General features: G+C 33.8%; 1 protein-coding gene across 3 annotated transcripts in view; it reads right to left on the bottom strand.

The window, feature by feature from the left end:
- Ascc3 (activating signal cointegrator 1 complex subunit 3) overlaps nt 1–13714 on the bottom strand; it is a 258540-nt gene that overhangs the window by 125527 nt on the left and 119299 nt on the right. For all 3 annotated transcript variants that reach the window (XM_030245389.1, XM_030245388.1, NM_198007.2), the window contains 6 exons: nt 12414–12500; nt 11234–11410; nt 8966–9191; nt 7230–7384; nt 4966–5064; nt 3735–3903 (listed from right to left, as the gene is read on the bottom strand). In XM_030245389.1, coding sequence (XP_030101249.1) covers nt 3735–3903; nt 4966–5064; nt 7230–7384; nt 8966–9191; nt 11234–11410; nt 12414–12500 — 913 coding nt within the window. The remainder of the gene's footprint in view (nt 1–3734; nt 3904–4965; nt 5065–7229; nt 7385–8965; nt 9192–11233; nt 11411–12413; nt 12501–13714) is intronic.

The following is a 13714-nucleotide window of genomic DNA, read 5'->3' as shown; positions in this document are numbered from 1 at the left end:
AACAAAAAAGGAGGGGGATTCATTGTTACTCCATTCAATATCGGTATCATATCAACTGTGAAGATCATAATTCATTACTTTGTTTTAAGTAATAAATTATATTATTTTGAAATAATCACAATACTGATATCATATAAACAGCAACTAATTTCCTTTGAAACTACACCTCACCTACCAATTTCAATCACACCTAATAGTCAATGATAAACATAGCTGTGTATTTTTCTTTTTGTTTACTTTTGAGACTGTCTTTTATTTAGTTAGTTCTTGATTTTTATTTATTCGATTTATATCCTGATCATGCAGCACTCCCAACTCTCCTCTCCTTCCAGTCACACCCTTACAAATCCCTCCTCCCATTAACCTCTCCTCTTCAGAGAAGGGGAAGCCTCCCTTGTGTACCAAACTCGCTGGGATAATCCAGCGGTAGTAGGCCCAAGTGCATCTTCTCCCAGGCAGTCTACTTACTTGAAGGAAAACTTGTTTTTTAACAAAGAAGCCAAAACCATATAAAAAGAATAAAAGGATCTTCAATAAATCTATCTGGTCTAACTAAATGCCTGCATATAGAAGTATCCAAATAGACATATATTTAAGCACAAAGACCTCAACATAAAACTAGACACACTAAGTCTAATAAAAAAGAAAAGTGGGGTACTGCCTTGAACTCATTGACATAGGAGACAAATTCCTGAACAGAACACCAATAACTCAGGCACTAAGATAAAAAACTAATGAATGGAACTTCCTGAAGGTTAGAAGCTTTTTGCAAGGCTAAGGGCACTATCAATAGGACAAAACAGCAGCCTACAGAATGGAAAAAGATCTTTACCTTCCCTATATGCAACAGAGGACTAATAGCCATAATATATAAGTAACTCAAGAAATTAGACACCAACATAATCAAATTATTAAATTTTAAAATGGGATACAGAGTTAAACAGATAATTCTCAATGAGGAATCTGTAATGGCCAGGAAGCACCTAAAGAAATATTCAATGTCCTTACTATCAGTAAAATACGAATCAAAATGACTATGAGGTTGCATCTTACACCTATCAGAATGGCTAAGATTAAAAACTCAATTGACAGCACACGGTGGCAAGGATGAGGAGCTAGGAGAATACTCCTCCATTGCTGGTGAGACTATAAACTTGTACAACCACTTTGGAAATCAATTTTGCAGTTTCTCAGAAATTTGGAATAGTTCAATGCTAAGACCCAGAGATACCAATCCTGGACATATAACCAAATGATGCCCAACTATACCAAAAGGACACTAGCTTAACTATGGTCATAATAGCTTTCTTCATAATAGTGAAAAACAAGAAACAACCTAGATGACCCTCAACTGTAGAATGGATAAAGAAACTGTTACATCTACAAAATGGATCAATATTAAGCTATTAAGGACATCATGATATGTGCAGGATAGAACTACAAAATATAATCCTGAGTGAGGTAACTCAGACCCAAAAGGACATGCATAGTATGTACTCAGTTATAAGTGGACATTAGCTACAACATAAAAGAGAATGATGCTTCAATCTACATACTCAGAGAAACTAAATAATAAGGAGTGCCCAAGGAACGATCTGTAGATCTCACTCAGGAAGAGAAGGAAAATAAGTAACTGCATTTTAATTACAAACATTTTCATTCTCGTTCCTCCCTCCAAACACTTCATAAATGCCTCCCTGCTCCCCTCAAATTCATGAATTCTATTTAATCAATTACTATCATATGCACGCCTAAATAAAACATATATGTAATAAAACATAATAAGCATTGTTATATGTAATAAAAACAGATTAAAAAGCCAATCCTTGATTAGTAGTAGATTGAGTCTACTACAAGGTTAATCAAAAGCTCTGTGCCTGTTTTCCATGTTAGATTAGAACTGATTCAATTTTTTGTACAACTGTAAGGAAGAGAAAGGAGAGAGAAAGGATCTCAAGTTTGCAATGTCAAACAATGCACAGATAGGTTTTAAAGAGTAGAAAATCAATCACTGTGCATGACAAGTAGGCAATTACTGTCTGTTCAATGCAGATACTATACTTCAGTGACTTTGCTTGATTGATTTAAGTTCAACAATGATTATATATACAATGAGCCAAATATAACCTGGGATCACTGAGTTAACTCTTGTACACTTTGAATATCAATTGAGATATCACAATGGTAAATTCTTGGTTTTGAAAATGTAGTAAAATGAGATATTATATAAATTGATATCTGCTTGGTTGCTTAATTATGAAATAATTAAACATTAAAATATAATGATAATATACTATAAAATTAAGCACATTAGTTAAAGATATGTACTGATGTTAAAATATGTATTTTAAATGAAAACACCAGACATTTTATATATCTTATTATAAAATCTGGATAGTATATACAATGAAAGATGAAAGTAAAGGAATGTTCCTTGTCTGTGAGCAAATTTTGACACTGGTACTCTCATATCCCTTTCTTTTTGTGTTGATAAATCATTCTTTTCTGTCAAGATATCAAAGAAGAACTGGGCTGCCTTATGTCCTCTTTTCAGATAAACAAACTTAATGAATAAGGTCGATATCTGACCAAAATGGCAAAAATTAGTCATATCAAAGCCTACTCATTTACTATCCACAGAACTGTAGTGAGCCAATTAACAATAATCAAAAGTAGCATTTAATTATGAAATGTTAGAAAGTTTTTCCTCCTGAATAAGTATACAAATAAGTATACAATAAGTATACAAAATTTAAGAGTTTTAGTAGTCTATCAAGATTCTCTAGAAGTCAACATACCTGAACTATTTTCAAAGGGAAGAAAGAAAAATAATGCACTGATTTAATTTAAAAGCCTTAGAAAAAAAATTGACATTATCATAAATGTTTATTCATAAACATTTTCAGATTTTACAAATCAACATGAGAAGGCACTAGTTTATTGTATGAAATTCTGAAATGGTGTTTTACAAATGACAACAAAGAAAAACCTTTCAGGATGTGTTCCCATGAGTTTCCATAAAGCTACAGTATGGGAGAAAATTGATATGAAAGTTCCATGCTATTTGCAGTATGTGGTCTCACTGGGGTGTTTGTAAATCCACTCCAGAATAAGAAAACACACACACACACACACACACACACACACAGAGAGAGAGAGAGAGAGAGAGAGAGAGAGAGAGACATGAAACAAAACAAAAGCAACCAAAAATATAAATCAAAAACATGAGGTTTTTAGTGGTAAAACATTTTAGATACTGAGTAAGATCGATGGGAGAAACAAAAATCCAGAACTAAATAATGGTGACTGAGCATGCGCATTGCCATACCTTACCTTATAATCCAAAATTTTAAACTCTGACATAGCATCTCAAATACTTCACAGAATACATAGTAAAAACATTTGAAGAAGAAAGCAAAAAGAGATGAAGAAATGATAGTAAGTATATAAAGTGGAGTTCATGAAAATGTAGTAAGGAAGTTTGGCCCTCATCAAGTCTATCAAAACTGGCCAAACGCAATGCTTTCTAAACCAAACATTAAGGCACCAACTAAACTCTATCCAATTTCTATTTAAGTCCAATCAGTACCTTATGAGAAACATAACTTCTTGTAGTGAATATGTTAAGCATAAAGACAAATTCAACAAAAACCAAATGCAATGCCTGCATACCAGGTACAAACTAATTTGGGGGGAGGTGGAAAGTATGATTCAAATTAGTAAGTTACCTTTACCTGTATGGGGAGGATGTCTCTCTGGTAGAATCAGATGTTGAAAGTTGATAATGCAAACAGCTTCAGCTCCTAGCCATCGATCAGACACTGCTCGAATGTAGTACTGAGAGGGCAAAGGCTCAAAAATAGGAATTGTAAATACCAGAAGTTGAGCTTCCTTATTAATAACCTGGTATGAAATAAAGTCTCAAGTCAGTATGTCTTTTACGACTGTAGAGGTTCACAGTAGTCTACTGTTAAGAAAGCGATACCTAGACAAGATGTAGTGACAAAGAAGTACACTGGACTTTAAAGAGCTGAGATGCTTAGGTATTTCAGCATCTTGTGTGCAACTCCCTTTAAGAACCTAATAGGCCGTGGATTAAAGTTTATATTCATTTTGTGTTATTTACCATGTATTTACAGGTTATCACTTTGATTCATGTATCAAAATTACCCAAACACTATTCAATTTACTTAACTTCATTTTAAAAAATTTAATTATTATACTAATATTTCCCCAATGTTTCTGTTTAAGTCTACCAGTACTTTAAGAGAAATTCCACAATTGCTTGTAACAAATATGTTTAAATTAAAAATAAATGCAAGAAAAACATATCTGGTGCTCACATAAGGTTGTTCAGCATAAAGCTCTCCTTTTTCTCTTTAATATCTAATAAAAAATTATTCCAATTATTTTTGAGATTCTAACATAGTTAACTTCATTTACCTCTCCCCCTTTAACTCTCTCAACACCTTCCCATATACTCCTTGTGCTCTTTAAAATCCATGGCCTCTTTTCTCATCAGTTGTTCTTACATGCATATGTGTGCATGCGTGCGTGCATGTATGTCTGCAAACATTCCAAAATATATAAATGTAACCTGTTTAGTGCATATACTACTACTTGCAGGTATTTTTCAGGGCTGATGAATGATTTGTAAAGAATTTTCACAATGTGATTCAATGTTCTTACTACTCTATGTATATATCACCTATTCATTACTTATTTCACCTAGTTTCATATTCTACAATCCTGGAAGACATAACCAAATGATAATTAAAGTTTGCAAGCAATGATTACATTGATTTACCAACACCATACATTTAATTACTGTCTTCCTTTAACACTACAGAGGCAGAAATAATAGTAAATAAAACTTTAATGGAATGGTATCACAGAGATAAAATGAGTGGCAGATTATCTTCATGGTAGCAAAATAACGGAATAGCCTCATAAATATGTACTTACCTGTTTTTTAAGAGCTAGAAAGTACTCCGAGTGATAAATATGGTCATTTGTAGGATCTTCTACCCAAATCCACCATGGTTCCCCCACTGTTCCATGAACCTAGAACAGTGAGTAGTATTACAGTTCTAATAAGTAGCACAATTCAAGACATAGTCTGTTTTTACATTTTTGTCTTTAGCAATGTGCTAATGATATAGTTTACTAGTTTACCTAAAGTATAAAAGGCAACTGAATGTATCTACAATGCTGCACAACTATAACTGTCCAATCACCAGAGGAAACAAATGCATCCACTAGCTATAACTACTCACTACAGATTGCCTATTCTGCATATTTTAAAGAAAGGGAATCATAGACTTTTATGACTGGCTTTTTAATCTTATTCAGTATGAATCACTACTTCACCCCTTGCTGACAGTTAATGTTTCACTGGATGAGCAGGCCATATTTTGTCTATCCATGTCAGCCTTATTCCTTTTACAAGGCCCAGTATCTTAGCCCATATTCACTTCTTCCCACAACGCCTGGACAACTCTGATTCTCATAAGATAGTCAGAGCAGGAAATTCTCCTGATAGCAAGTAAAGGAACAGCCATGGCAAATACTGGCAGAATCTGTGCTCTGGGCTGAGGGAGTAGGGATGTGTTTCCTTGCTTGGTTAAACAGTTATATTTGGAAAGGGAAGTATAAAACATTTGGAAAGCACTCAACAGTGTCGGAAAGACAGAAATGAAAAGATCCTGGACCCAAAACACTGCATCAGCTACTCTACTTGTAGACCTTTTATTGCACAAGATTATCCATTGTCTATCTTCCTTCCTTCAGGGTTCAGCTTTCTAATGTTGAAGACTTTAACATCTACCTGAGAGTATAAACTAAAGGGTTATTATGGATGCTAGCAGAAGATAGCCAAAACAACAAAAGTTTCATTAACTCCATAAATAAGCAAAAAATCTAAAATTTCAAATATGATTTTTTTCAGGCTAACTATAGTTTTATATTTTGCATAAAATTCTATTTTTAGAGAAATATTAAAGCATAATTATACTATTATCACTTTTTCCTCAGAAATTCTGAGAATAAATATTAATCATTATTATGCATATTTATACATTAGGAAATTCTGGGTCTCAGAAGTCTGAGCAATGTCACTGTACATCTGGTTAGAAGCATAGAACGGTGATTTTACAATGTGACTAGATAACATTCATTCACTCATATTTAACTTGATTCATATAATAAGTATGTGGTAAACAGGCATATGCCAATTATTGATTGACTTGTTTACAGATCTATTCTAAGCAAAAAGATTCTGACTTGTGTTTGTATTTATAATTTCTAATACATTGATTTGTTCAAAGGATACTGACTACGTAGAAAGATAATTCAGAGATTATTACTACTAGTTTACCCTTATTTTGCCTTGAAAGAATCTTTAGTAGGCCAGGCTGGTCTGAACCTCACTGTGCTGAGCTCCCTCTGAGGTCTGCGACTGTGGGATATGCTAGCATACCTATTTCATGTGGCACTAGGAATCAAGCTCATGATTGAAACTACCGTCAACAGTACTGCTGCCTTTAAATTATATATGGTTTTAAGTAGGAAATAAGGAATGGGGCGTTAAAAAAAAAGAAAGTATGTGAGGAACCAAGGAAAGACATCTTGAACAAGAGTTATGTATGATACTAATACATATTCAGAGACATAAAGATGAAAAATCTACTAATCTTGGCTAATGCTACACTTGAATGTCACTGAAGAAGGAATCTCATATCAAAGAAACTTGTGACAAGGAAGAAAATGTAGAGTGTTGTTCCTACTAGCCTAAAGTTTAAGAAAAAGAGATAATGGAAACTTTATAATACTGATATTTAAAAATGTCTGTTAGCAAACAAAATATCACATTAGTGCCTAGCTTAAATGACAAAATAGAAATGGTGAAAATGTTAACATGGAGAATATGGAAGAACAAAGAAAGTATGGCCCAGTTTAGGAAGCTCCATCTACTGACATGTAATTCAGTGTTGAAACTGCAAATCCTGTAGATGCTGAAAGAGCTCATTTGTTGACATGTCAATATACTACATTTTATACTGGCATAATGCTGCTAATTAAGACATCTATTTCTTACACACAGACACACAGAGTGGGTGATACGGGTTTCCCACACGCTTCTGGAACAGCTATAAGAAGGTTTAGCGGGGCATGCAGCAGAGACACTTGAGTGCCTCTACTAAAATGGATTTAGGTGTTTCCATCTCTACCTGGTCATTCCAAGAGAAATCAGGGTGGATGTTCAGTGATACTCGGAGGACAGTCCGTGTGATGGGCTGAATGGAAGCTTCCATTGTAACAGAAGGAATTTGATGAACACACTGTTTGACCTTCAGTCCAATATTCACATGATGCAAAATGTGACCTGAAAGGAAAGTATCACATAGAAAAAACTGTGCCCCGAATAATCTGACTTGTAAATGAGATTTAAGAGTCTGCGATTTTACTGCTTGTTTTATGATTTGCTATGTAAAATAGCTGACATTCTTGACCTGGCATGTTTGAATATTTTGTAATAGTTAACTTGAATTAGCAATTCATAGCATAGAAACTCAGTATCAAGGTTTCTTTGGGTATTAATAGGGTTCTGAAAATTGCTGAGCCTTGATACTATCTGAACAACTAAAAAGAAACTCACTTCTTTCTAGCCCAGTCTTATGACACAGTATAGAATTATGAAGTATTTTGTTAAAAGTCATTTCAGAACTTTATACAATAATGGAAATGATTCAGTAAAATCAAACACAATTCACTCATCCACATGCAATTCCTGAAAATACAAAGAAAAAATATAAATTATAGTCTATCTGCATAATTTAGCTACGTATACTTATTTTCATAATCATTGTAAAATGCAGGTATGTATGGAAGTAGGGCATTACAAAATATAAATGTAACTGACTATACATAAATGTGACTAATATTAGCAAGTTGAACTAGAGTACATTTTCTATTTTCAGGATTATCTTAGCTCTTAAGCAAAGAATTTTCTTGAAGGTCACACGTTTTTGAATCAAATACTTCAACCTTAACTGAATTTGAAAATTAAAGTTAATAACTTCTACTTAAAAAATACACATTTACTATACTTTCTCAAGTTTCCTTTTTAACAATCACATTTCTTTCTATTGATGTTCTCTTGTCATCTTTTGATCAAAAATATCTTTCAATTTTAAGTGTAAAAAAGCTCCTAGTCTCTTTTCTTTTTTCTTAATAACTCTGGGATCCCAACAGCAGCAGTCCTTGTGATGTGCAGCCTGCCATCCTGCAGGGGCAATATCCACACTATTCGGAAGCAAAGTATTTCTTACTTACATTACATACTTTGCAATAAAATATTACATCTCATGGAAATATATGTGGCAAGGACTTTTAAATATTATGTTGAAAAGGAACACAAATTCTATTTACAAAATTGTATCAACTGTGCTTAAATATGTGGATTGTGCAATTAAGATTGCTAAACTCAGGTGAATGGGAAAGCTTATCCTTAACAAATTCTTCTTTATTTTACCTTTTCCAGTGCAGGAGATTTCCAGTGTTCCACTATTTGGCTATATTCTCAGATACCATACACAATTTTAAAATAAAAATTTAAATTTTAAAAAAAGTAAAGCTGCTGATACACATGATAAAATTTATTCAAATTAATTAAATATTGAATTTAATTGTGAATGGACATCACCAAATAATTCTCATCAGTTATGGGTAAGAGTCTATGTATAAAATAATTAAACATTAAATAATGTATACTCTAATTGCTAATTTAGTTAAGTTATTTAATAGAATGTGGGAAGATGTTTTTATTTAGCTTAGTTAGGCAAAAATGATTTCATAAATACTGTCAACAATGTCTTAATTTGGAAATATAGCATACTTATTACCAATCAATATATTTTATCTACATATTTAAATACATGTAAAGATTTTTTTGCTACTTTCTTACCTATTTCATCTTTTCTCATGTCTTTGAGTTTATCCACAGTAAGGTTTTTTTCTTCTAATCTTGTTAGAATGTGTGGTGGTAACACAGAAAATTGTCTCAAAGGGCTAGCCCAACCCCAGAGTCTCTTGTCAATGACTTTACTAAGATTCAAAAGCCTGTAGGTCATGGTAGGCCAACGTTTCCTCAGTGCAATTTCAAAGAGAGCACGGACAATTCTAGCTGCATTCTGAAGAACAAAAGGGGAAGACAGAGAGCTTGATAACAACACACTTTTAAATGTCAATAAATGTATTATCCCAACTAGAGTCAGAAGGACAAATCACACCACATACTTGAATTATGAACAACTTTCCTTATATAGTCTTAATTATTTTCAGTTAGAATGGGAATAGTCACATTACTATTGTGTGAATGCCACTTATTAAACTCGCAGAGGGCAGCTTATTTCTACATTTGTAGGAAGCTCTGCCTTACACACTCTAAGCAAGGATGAAATAGGAAGAGACAAAAGGCAAACAAGGTAGATGACAGGTTGCTGAAGTAGCAAAAATATAAGAGACAGGCTGACATGCCCCTAAGAATACTATGAATTGAAGTTGAAGTTTTTAAGCAATTTACAAAGAATTCAGGAAGACTTTTATTTGATGCCAGGAGTCAAGAACTCTGTTCAACCTTAACTCTTAAGACTGAAAATGGTCTATGGTAACTAAATTGATTGACATATACAATTATGTTAAAAACTACCATAACATCTTGATTCCATTTGTTTTGTCGCCTTCCTTTATCATTAACTTTGGAGATTATTAAAGGTTTATATTTTAAATGGTAATTTTATTAAATTTTTTCTTTGGTAAATCAGAACATGTATACTGTGGCTGCTCTCACCATACCCTCTCCTACTCTATCAACACTCTCTTCCTGAAAGGCCCTTTCTCATTCATGTCATTTGTTTAGTAATCCATAGACCTTAAGCGGAGTCATGAATATGCCTATGGGCTTGCAACTGTCCATTGGCGCCTAGTGGGCTCCAATGTGGATTCACTGAAGACAATCATTGCCCCTTCCCCACATTCTAATATTAGCCAATAGCTCATGAGCAAAGTGTAGGGTTGAATAGGCCTGTCCCTAATTTATACTTAATAGCTGATAGGTATCAGTGGTAGAAAAGGTCATTGGTTTTTTTTTTTGTTTTTTTTTTTTAAATTTCTCTCTTTTTTTTAAAATTTTTTATTAGGTATTTTTCCTCATTTACATTTCCAATGCTATCCCAAAAGTCCCCCATACCCAACCCCCCCACTCCCCTACCAACCCACTCCCCCTTTTTGGCCCTGGCATTCCCCTGTACTGGGGCATATAAAGTTTGCAAGTCCAATGGGCCTCTCTTTCCAGTGATGGCCGACTACGCCATCTTTTGATACATACGCAGCTATAGACAAGAGCTCCGGGGTACTGGTTAGTTCATATTGTTGTTCCACCTATAGGGTTGTAGTTCCCTTTAGCTCCTTGGATACCTTCTCTAGCTCCTCCATTGGGGGCCCTGTGATCCATCCAATAGCTGACTGTGAGCATCCACTTCTGTGTTTGCTAGGCCCCAGCATAGTCTCACAAGAGACAGCTATATCTGAGTCCTTTCAGCAAAATCTTGCTAGTGTATGCAATGGTGTCAGAATTTGGAAGCCGATTATGGGATGGATCCCTGGATATGGCAATCACTAGATGGTCCATCCTTTTGTCACAGCTCCAAATTTTGTCTCTGTAACTCCTTCCATGGGTGTTTTCTTCCCAATTCTAAGAAGGGGCAAAGTTGGTTTTATTCTCTCTCTCTCTCTTTTTTTTTTTTTTATTTTTGTTTTCGAGACAGGGTTTCTCTGTATAGCCCTGGCTGTCCTGGAACTCACTTTGTAGACCAGGCTGGCCTCGAACTCAGAAACCTGTCTGCCTCTACTTCCCGAGTGCTGGGACTAAAGGTGTGAGCTGACCTTGTACTCAGAGGTTCACCTATGCTCTGTGTGCTACCATGTCTGTTGAGATTACTCACTTAAAAGAGAGACCCAGCAAAACAAACATGTAAAATGAAATACATTCATTAAATCATATTTAACAGTAAGTTTGTTATAGCCAAATGAATTCCAGTCCTGACCCATAAGAAAGAATGCATAAATGATGGAAAGAGGTCTAAAATAAAATTGCAGCTGGCAGCATTCTCAGTGTGACATGGATTAATTTAGTAGTCTTCAAAGCAGAATGGGGAGGGATCACGACTCTTACCTGGGCGACATATGCAGAATCTGATATGAGGGAGAAACTGTCCATCTCTCCTCGGCTGATGTAGGTTTGAAGTAGGATATTTATTTTCCCATAACTATTTTCCACACCTCCTGGAGCTGAGAGTTCACAGAAATTGTTTAACAAGGCATCTAATTCTTCTATTTCTTCTTCTCTGACCTAGAAGAATTATGTTTTTATAGTAATACTTAGGTGAACTAATGAACATTTTCTTATTCAAATTGAACTTCAATTTATGTTTGTACAAGCTTCCATTTTATATGACAATGCTTTCTTTTTGTAGTGCTGAAAATATTACTTTGCACACAGGTAGTTGTAAAATACAATCTGAAACTATCTTGAAGCTGATACAATTATATTTTATTATTCATAACTAATATTAAAGTTGCAATTGACATATAAAAATTTGCTATGCCATAAGAATTAAATCATCTGACCTTATCATCCTTCAGTTGATGAGATTTCATTTTTTATTTGATCAGAGTTAAACCTCTGCCCAACTGGATTAGGGCAAACTTGATTATCTTCAAATACATTCACTATAGTCACATATTTTTATAAGGCATAACACACTCACAACTTAAAGTTGTGAACTACAATGTTCAAAGTACTGAAGTTTTTACTGTTAATGAGATTAAATTAAAATATGGATAGTGCAGAAATACTCAAATCTAAATCTAATCATTCATGTATTTTGTATTTTCTTTAATGAATTTTATATTTTAATAGTTCAAAGGCTACCCACTGATAATATTTAATAGTTTCTCTCTCCTACCTCCCCCTACACCTCTCTGTGAGAAAAAAAAAAATCTCATTTTGTAACTTGGGGTTGCCTAGAACTTGCTATGGAGACAAGAATGGCTTCAAACTCAGAGATCCTCAGCCTCTGTCTCCTAAATGCTAGGACTAAAGGCATGTAATATTGCCCCAAATTCATTTGATAGTTTTAATACTACAAAATCTACAGAATTATTGATTTTGGGCAAAAGCAACAAATGTTGTGAGGTATAATTTAGGATAGTGGAAATTTTTGATGTATTGATACTCAAAATTTAATATGATGTTTAATTCTTATGTTGAGATCTAGCAATTAATTACAAGCTGATAAATGAATTTATGTACTTATGTAATAATATTTAATACTAACCTCAAAATATCTTACCTTAATTTGATCAAATTCTTCAGCTTTGGAAACAATAGCAAAGATATCACCCTCTGTTTTGTGTGCATCAAAGAGTTCATTAAATGTCTGTCAAAATAAATATGATTAAAATTAGAAATCCAATGAAGTGTTAAGTTGCATATCCTACTGTAAATTATACAAACTTAGAAAATGGAGCCCTAAACCATACAGATATTTGTTGTACAATATTGAAAATTCTCATTTTATAGACATCCTCAAATTATGAAGATCTATAAGAGCGAGAATATAAATAAAGGCAGGTATTTAGCAAAATCTACATTACATGCCTAAAATACGTTCATCAAAACATTTTGGTAGGTGAATACATAAATCTAATCAGGATCAGTTACAAATACTACATTAATTATATATAAATTGCAGAGAAATAAGTAGAAAACAGTAATCTGATGATTCTTATAATAGTCTTATCAACGAAACCAGATAAAGAAAAGCAGGTAGAGGTCATATAGAATGATGGTGAAAGGTGGCAGGCATATCTGGAAGAACTGCTAATGGACTTGGTCTGCTAACAGTCTGCTAACGAGGAGACATCCAAGAAAGATTGTGTAATAGAGGAAATGAGCAGATGATGAACAGGGGATGGAAGACAAAAGGCTGGGTACTGGGTTGAAGGAATCCCAGATCACAGTTGTAAGATAATAAATGTCAAAAGGATTTAAGGAAATCTAACTGTTATGCAATCATTAAGTTTATTTTGGAAAATCCAGGAAAAAACTAGTATTTTCTAAGACCTGTTCTACGTATAAACAAACAATGTATCAGTACAAAAGCTACATTTCATATGAACTGATATTTCTGTATTTGAAGAAAACTAACTGGAATGATTTCTTTCTTTTTTTGTTTTTTTGTTTTTTGTTTTTTTTTTGAGACAGGGTTTCTCTGTGTAGTCCTGGCTGTCCTGGAACTCACTTTGTAGACAAGGCTGACCTTGAACTCAGAAATCCGCCTGCCTCTGCCTCCCAAGTGCTGGGATTAAAGGCGTGTGCCACCACGATTCTTTTTATATTAAAGACATTTATAAAAGTCCCCAGCAAAAAATCAATATAAAATTCAAAACATGACCATAAATAAAACAAATTTAAGTCTTCTCATGAATGATCACTGTTACTTTTCAACATGCATTGACACACACACATATAAATGCACAGAGAATATGGATAAATTCAAATATTACAGTGGAACCTCTTCTGATGCAGGATCAATTCAGAAGGAAATAAGTAAGCCAGACATGTTGGCATGTTGCCTAGTACTCAGCAGTT

Source organism: Mus musculus, chromosome 10 (assembly GCF_000001635.26).
Source record: "Mus musculus strain C57BL/6J chromosome 10, GRCm38.p6 C57BL/6J".
Lineage (NCBI taxonomy): Eukaryota > Metazoa > Chordata > Mammalia > Rodentia > Muridae > Mus > Mus musculus.
This window is presented reverse-complemented; position numbering and strand designations above follow the sequence as displayed.